The 7,740-nt window shown below is 39.8% G+C and overlaps 1 protein-coding gene and 1 long non-coding RNA gene across 2 annotated transcripts in view; one reads left to right on the forward strand and one right to left on the reverse strand.

The window, feature by feature from the left end:
* Positions 1 to 1,737, reverse strand: part of LOC139933598 (uncharacterized) — a 1,925-nt gene extending 188 nt beyond the window's left edge. The window contains exons 1-3 of the long non-coding RNA XR_011785605.2: positions 1,660 to 1,737; positions 298 to 352; positions 1 to 180 (exon numbers count right to left, since the gene is read on the reverse strand). The exon at positions 1 to 180 is cut by the window's left edge and continues 188 nt beyond it. This is a non-coding gene — a long non-coding RNA (uncharacterized LOC139933598). The remainder of the gene's footprint in view (positions 181 to 297; positions 353 to 1,659) is intronic.
* Positions 1 to 7,435, forward strand: part of LOC139933626 (GTPase IMAP family member 8-like) — an 18,518-nt gene extending 11,083 nt beyond the window's left edge. The window contains exons 5-7 of the mRNA XM_071927769.2: positions 5,791 to 5,861; positions 6,064 to 6,135; positions 6,283 to 7,435. Coding sequence (XP_071783870.2) covers positions 5,791 to 5,861; positions 6,064 to 6,135; positions 6,283 to 7,214 — 1,075 coding nt within the window. The 3' untranslated portion in view covers positions 7,215 to 7,435. The remainder of the gene's footprint in view (positions 1 to 5,790; positions 5,862 to 6,063; positions 6,136 to 6,282) is intronic.
* Positions 7,436 to 7,740: the final 305 nt, after the last annotated feature.

Genomic DNA, 7,740 nt, shown 5'->3' on the forward strand with positions numbered 1-7,740 from the left:
TGAATACAACAATCAGGGCGACAACAAGAATAAGAAACATGCACTGAATCTTCCATCTATGCTGGTTGAGCTTGCGCTGAAACTCGTCTGTGGCTGTCTTCAGTTTTACTCCCAGGAAAATTCCACCGATGAAAGCAAGGACTGCAACAAGGGCTACCAGAGCGTCACACTCTTTCTTTTCTGAGAAATATAAAGTCTGTCAGGGTTAATTCATAGTAGCAAGCAACCACTGACATGAGCATTGGAATTGGTGTCTAAGAAAAAAAGCTATGTAAAAATGTAAGGTGAAATACATACCTTGGGTTACCATGACAGCAGGGTTTATCAGCAGTCAGCGTCCAGTGAAAGGTCCCTATGATATTGAAATGACATAATAAAACAAAATAAATTCTGTGCACTTGCTGACTGAACTGTCATATAATAAATATATACAAGTTATAATATAATAACTTGTTTTGGTTTAGCTTTAAATGAGTCCAAATACTGTTTGAAATCCCTAGAAAAATGATTCTACCTATATTTAAGCAGGACAGTGTGGCAGCTTGTACAGAAATTGCATATATTCAAAAATATATTTGTAATTTAATACATAACAAAGCTCCTGCTTAGACGTTGTGTCTTTTGTTGCTAGTGAGGAAACAGTCAAACGGATCAGCTGCTATCATTGATTCAGAGCTGTGACCAATGGAATTAAAAACAACACCCACTGTCACTTACAGAGTTCATTCAATGAGTGCCTTTATTAACTTTTGTAGTCAGTGCAGAAATAGGGTGACCAAATCCAACTGACCAAATTGCAAGACAGACATCTTGATTTTGCAGGACATTTCGTGACAGTTGAATAATACTCAGTAAAATGTAGGAAACATGTTCACGTTATATTTGTTTTTTATCGTAGTCTGACAATAATGGAAGAATTTTGCAACTTTGCTTAATTAGATTCAATAGTAGGCCTAAAATATTAATATAGGCTACAATCATAAATCAAATTGGCAATAAAACTTAAAAAATAACATGTATTAACCTTATTCAAGTTCAGTTTGTTGACAGTTTCAGAGCGGCAGAGAGACAGAGCGTCCCGGTAAGCCTAACCGTCCATAGCAACTCTCTCCCCACTCCTGTCCTGACAACACAGGAGGAGAGGAGGCGCTGCTGCTGTCAGTATAATAATAGGTCAAAATACGGGACTGTCCCGCACTCTTTAACCATCCTCTGCCCTATTTGACTTTAAACAACTCTTAACATTCAAATAAATAACCTGCCTTTCAAAACAAACTCCCCATAATGCAGAAGTTTATCTGTATACTTGTCCTAGAGCTCTCTCTTATATTTGTATGAATTCATTTTGTTCGTCCCCAAAGAGCAATTTGCTTTGCAGCCAAGAAGAAAATACAATATCACCAATACAAACATTAGCATCACGTTTTCAAGCAACATCTATAACTTTATCAGAACAATTTCTATTGAGATGCAATCCCGGCCATCGTTATCAAAGGAAAAGCCCATGAGGGCATCTGGGTTCACGGAACAGATAAACAAGCACATCCTGTTCAGACCCACGGCGCGTGTGTTCAATTCTATGCACTGTAGCACTGCGACACGGTTAAATTACTTAAATCCACTAAAGTTACTTAAATACCACAAGATGACGTCACATACCGTTAAAGTTTGTAGGGCAGCGAAGACGAGTTACTGTCTGCAAATCCTCGCTCCTGTCTGTGGAACGTTAAGTTTCACTTTTGTTTTCACACCGGTAGACTCTGTGGATTGAGTTCAACGCTGCTGGTCTGCTGTCTGTACATCTCCAAATGACAGACATGACGTGACGCGCACATCAGGCGCATTAGAGATCGATTTAGATCCATTTCTATAGACTGAGGAACTTTTGAGTTTATGCCTCTGCTGGAAACACTGAATCTCACAGTCAAAAACGATGGTCAAAGTCAAACTAAGATAATAACAGATAATAATTAATAATAAGTAGCCTAATACCTCTCTGTACAAGCTGTTGAGTTATTGATGATGTCACATAAGAGGCACTGCTATACCTTTTTTAGCACAGTATTGATCAGATATCAGATATTGGTAAAATAGCAATTCACTTTTGAGTTGCTGTTTTATGTAGTTGAATGTCATGAAGTTGTGAAAATGTGCCCCCACAAAAGTTCAATAAAAATAAAAAGTGGTAGGGGGGGGCAGGGTCAGGGGGTTCTAGGATGCCAGAACTTCCCGTTGAGCCTTCTGGAGGTGTCATGGGCCTAATTCAATGAATTATCTGTGGTGGGAAGTGCCTACTTGATAATAATAATAATAATAATAATAATAATAATAATAATAATAATAATAATAAACTTTATTTATAGAGCACTTTTTTAACGCAAGTTACAAAGTGCTTTACAAGATTAAAACAAATTACAATAAAAATGAAATGAGAGTAAAAGAGAAACCACACAATTTAGAAGAGCAAAGTACCAGAGGGTTAACGAAGTAAAACCATTAAAATAAAAATAAAAGAATCAACACAATTTAAAAGAGCACAGCACACAGAGGATTTACAAAAGAAAGGCTAAAAATCTAAAGCAATATTATAAACAAGTATGTAATCAAGAGAGATTTAAAAGATAACTCAACACAGATAAGGTGATTAAAGAAACAGCCACAGGATTAAGGAAAGGCTTTTTTAAACAAGTGTGTTTCCAGGAGGGCCCCACCTGAGGACGTCAGGCTGCGCACAGGCTCATAAGGAGACAGAAGCTCAGTAATATATTGAGGTGCAAGACCCTTTTGAGCCTTCAAAGTTAATAATAGAATCTTAAAATCAATTCTAAAAACAATAGGCAACCAGTGAAGAGAGGCCAGGACAGGGGTAATATGGGCATGTCTCTTGGAGTTGGTCAGAAGCCTAGCAGCAGCATTTTGGACTAGTTGCAAGCGGGAAATGGATTTCTGGTTTAAACATGTGTAGAGAGCATTGCAGTAGTCCAGACGAGATGAGATAAATGCATGGATGACCTTCTCCAGATCAGCAACGGATAGAAAGGACCTAATTTTTGAAATGTTTCTCAGTTGGTAGAAACAAGACTGAACAACTCTTTTAACTTGTTCATTAAAACTAAGATCTGAGTCAAAGAAAATACCTACATTTTTGGCAACTAGTTTCACATTGGCGGACAAACTGCCCAGATCATCTTTGAGTAAGCTAGTGGACTTTGGTAGGCCAAAGAGGACAATCTCCGTTTTGTCAGTATTTAACTGGAGAAAATGTTGTGACATCCAGGAATTTATATCAGCAAGGCAGGACTTCAAGCAATCCAGACTACCAGAAATTGAGGGTTTGATCGGGACATACAGTTGTGAATCATCCGCATAACAGTGAAAATGGACCTTATGATTACGGATGACATGGCCCAGAGGGAGCATATAAATTGAAAACAGTAAGGGTCCCAGAATAGACCCTTGAGGAACACCACACGTAAGAGGAGCCGAAGAGGAGAAGGCATCTCCAGCAACAACAGAGAAGGTTCTATTTACACGGTAGGAATGCAACAGTTCCAGGGCAGTTCCCTGTAAGCCAACCCATTTCTCCAAGCGATTCAACAGGATGGAATGGTCAACAGAGTCAAATGCAGTGCTTAAATCTAAAAGAATCAGTATTGCACAGTCACCGGCATCAGTTGCAAGGAGTAAATCATTTGTGACCTTTATAAGGGCGGTCTCTGTACTGTGGAGGGCTCTAAAACCTGAAATTTTCAAAGATACCATTATTGTTCATGAAAGTAGTCAGCTGTGAGGATATAACTTTTTCTAGAACCTTGGACAAAAATTATAATTTAGAAATGGGCCTGTAATTAGTAAGGACAGGAAAAGCCCATGAGGGCATCTGATAACCGCAGTGACAAACTGCACTCACACACTCAACCCTGTAACATTTAGATTAGATGGCTGGTGAATGGTGACACCCGTCTGATGCTAGATTTATGAGGGCAGAGCCTGGTGTCCTCTATAGTCACCATTTGTGGGTTTGTACATAATTCTTTTGGCATCTGAATTGACAGTGAATGCACCTGGATTATGGAACAAGGTATTACAACATCAAATGCTGTGTATTTGTAAATTGTCGACAGATAGCTTCCAAGATAAATGACAAGCATTGCATTCTAGTTTGTTCTATTGTGGGATATTGTGCTGTTTAACATTGATGAACAGGGCTACAGTCAAACTCTAGTAAATCACATGTGCTTATTATGAATTAACTAATTCATTTGATTATCTACTGTGAAAGAAATTAATGTTACAGCTACAGCTGATGTACAGTTATGATTTTATGATTGGGCAATGAAACTGATATAAATCTTAAGGCATCATGAATTAAAAATATATATACAATATTTGTTATCTCATATTTGAGTCTTGTTAACTTGCTGATAGATGATAAACCTTTGCTGTCCCAAACTTTTCTTCAGCTTTACAAAGATTAGACTGAGGTACTCGTTTAAGGTGCAAGGTTACAAGGAAATCTACGCTATCTTAGACATGTCTCTGAAGAGCAGTGAGCAGGTCAGAAATCTTGATGTGATGGATGCTGATCTGAGCTTCATAGTTCATATTAATAACATCACTAAAAGAGATTTTTATTATTTTAAAAGTGCAGCATATTCAGAAAGCTGCAGCAACAGTCTGCAACAGTCATTACAGCAGCTGCACTGGATTCTTAAGATTACTGCTCATCTACAAAACTCTACATGGCCTGGCTCCACAATACATTTCTGTCCTGTTTATTCGATACAAACCAACAAACTCCCCCAAGTCTTGTGGCACAAGCCTCTGACTTGATCCAGCGATGAAATCAAAAGCCGCTCAGCCCAGTCTGCCTGACGACCCGAGCAGTGCCCCAACTCCGCTTTAAAAAGCAGCAACTTTTCTTTTCTTTAAAGTCTTTGGCTAGGTTTTTTCCCTGTGAATGTGTGTGTGTGTGTGTGTGTGTGTGTGTGTGTGTGTACATCGGTGATTGGGTATGCATCTGCGCACGTGTGTGTGTGTGCTTGTGCATGCTGGCTGGGAGGGTTGTCTATGTGATATATGTATACGTATATCCTCTCTATGTGACCGCCTAGGTGTTTCTATCACAGGTTTGCCCTAATTTTGTGTGTGTTTTCCTTTTATGGTTGAATACAAAGCACATTGAGTTTACTTGTGTACAAATAATGTTTGACTTAACTTGAAATATATAAATGACAACACAAGAAAATGAAATTACTTAAACATAAACAGTCACTTTTTCTAAAGAAGAAGAGGATCTTTGCCATCCAAAAATCACAGAGGACACCAAATGTCCAACAATAACAACTAATATATTTAAGATGTAGCTGAAACAAAACTGACCAATTTGACCCGGCTAATCTTAGAATAGAAGTCAGTATGAACTGGTTTCGTGGGAGGGGTATTCAACAATGGGAGGATGTGATGCAGTCCAGAAGTTTGGTTGTTTCCTCCCTTTTAAACAACCAAATCTCATTATATGGTTATAGTTACAGAATCGAATGTCTATCAGTTAAAGAACTTGTTGAAGAGTTGTTAGACTGCGTAGAACACACAACGACTTAAACATATAGAAACTTATTCAACATGTTCACAGTGTTGTTGACAGCCGTCGTGGGGATGCACATTTCCAGAGGTACATTTTAAACAATACAAGGAAATAGGAAGCCCCTTCTGTATAGGCCAGGCTTCCAGGAGTTTCCCAGAGAATTGAGAGCAGAGAAGTGAAGCTTGTGTAAGTTCACTTCACAGTTCAGAGCTGGAACAGCACATTTGTCGCCATCTTCGCACTGGAAAAGAGGGATCCAAAATCATGGCTGAAGGTAAGATTATCTGACTTGATGTTAAAAATGACGCAGCATTGATCCTCTTAGTGCTTTGTGTAGTGAAGATGCAACACTCTGCTGCTGTGACACCGAAAAGAGCACGAGTGGGAAAGAGGAAAGTAGCCTATATCTTGCAAATGATGTCAGTGACTAAAATCGATTTTCATCTGTGTGTCATTGGTATAATTTCATATCGCAGAGATACCCCTCAGAGAGAAAAAACAGAGAACTCTTCCTCGGTCTGATGGGTGTGGTCTGCCTAGCCATGACGGTATGTTCATTCATTCGATTGCTCCAGCCTTTACAATCAGCCATGCAGAAATCAACGCATTTTTCAGCTCCTTGCAGACTAATATGGCAGGAAATGGATTCACTCTTAACATTATGCACTACATTAACTTTGCTCATGCATTTACAGCTCTGGAGTTGTCTGGCGGGCTGAGGATAGTCCTGGTGGGCAAGACTGGATCAGGGAAGAGTGCAACGGGAAACACCATCCTGGGGAGAGCGGCCTTCAAAGAGGACCCAAGCCCAGTATCTGTGACCAAACACTGTGAGACGCAGAGCGAAGAGGTGGACGGGACCGTGGTCCAGGTCATCGACACTCCAGGGCTATTCGATACAGCCGTTACAGAGGAAGAAGTAAAGACAAAGATAGAGGAGTGTGTCAAGATGTCGGTCCCCGGCCCCCACGCCTTCCTGTTGGTGATCAGGCTCGGAGTGAGGTTCACCGAGGAGGAGAGGAATGCTGTCAAGTGGATCCAGGATAACTTCGGAGACGATGCCTCCATGTACACCATCATGCTGTTCACGTGTAAAGATCAGGCGAAAGCCGACAATGCCCTGAAGGAGTGCAAGGAGCTACGGAGACTCTCGATCACATTTGGACGCAGATACCACGCCTTCAACAACAACGACACAGACGACCGCGTTCAGGTCAAAGAGCTGATCACCATGATCAAGGAGATGGTACAGGATAACGGGGGAAAGCACTACACAAACGAGATGTATGAGAAAGCTCAGAGAAAGCTGAGAGAGGAGGAGGAGCAGAAGACTCAAGAGGAGGAAAAGAAGAAAGAGGAGGAGAGGAAAATGTGGGATGCAGAGAGAGAGAAGCAAGAGAAAGAAAGGGAAAAGGAGAAAAAGGTTAGAAAAAAGAACATGCGTGTGGCGTCAGCTGCTGCTGTTGTGCTGGTGTTAGCTGGGGTGGTCATAGCAGTGGGAGCAGACACAACAGTAGCGCTGGCTCTAGGAGCTCCAGCACTCGTACTAGGAGTGGTTTGTGGATTAGCTGCCATTTTCTTATGGAAAGGACTAAGATGCAAATCTAGAGCAGATGTTCCAGTATAGCTGAGCGCAGACTTGCAACAGGGACATGATGATGCACGTTGATGGTTACATGTGACGTTGATTACAGAAGTTTTCCAAATACAGAATTAGTAATACACACATTATTGTCACTGTTAAAATTGATGAAAGAATGATATTGTTTCTAGTCTGTATTCTCCTTCCTAAATTCTGAATTTTTGACAATATTGCCACAACACAACATCACAGTAATCATCACTGTAAATTCAGTATATCCACTAAAAAGCAGAACTGCAGACAGTAGACAGACAGTATGAAATGTAAAACTTTTTTTTTTGTTTACTCATTTATTGTTTGAATTTTTCAAAGCTTTGTTATACACTGCTTTTAACAAGGAACACACATTTTGAGTTATACTTGAACAGATATTTCATGATTTACGAGAAATACTGATGATTTCCAATAAATGATGTTAGAACTCATTGATCTTTTGTGCTATAAATCTTATACATTTTGTAAATAAAACATTTCTGCACAGTTCAGCCTTCGATAAATTATACAATAAAAT

The sequence above is a fragment of the Centroberyx gerrardi genome, chromosome 3, assembly GCF_048128805.1.
Source record: "Centroberyx gerrardi isolate f3 chromosome 3, fCenGer3.hap1.cur.20231027, whole genome shotgun sequence".
NCBI lineage: Eukaryota > Metazoa > Chordata > Actinopteri > Beryciformes > Berycidae > Centroberyx > Centroberyx gerrardi.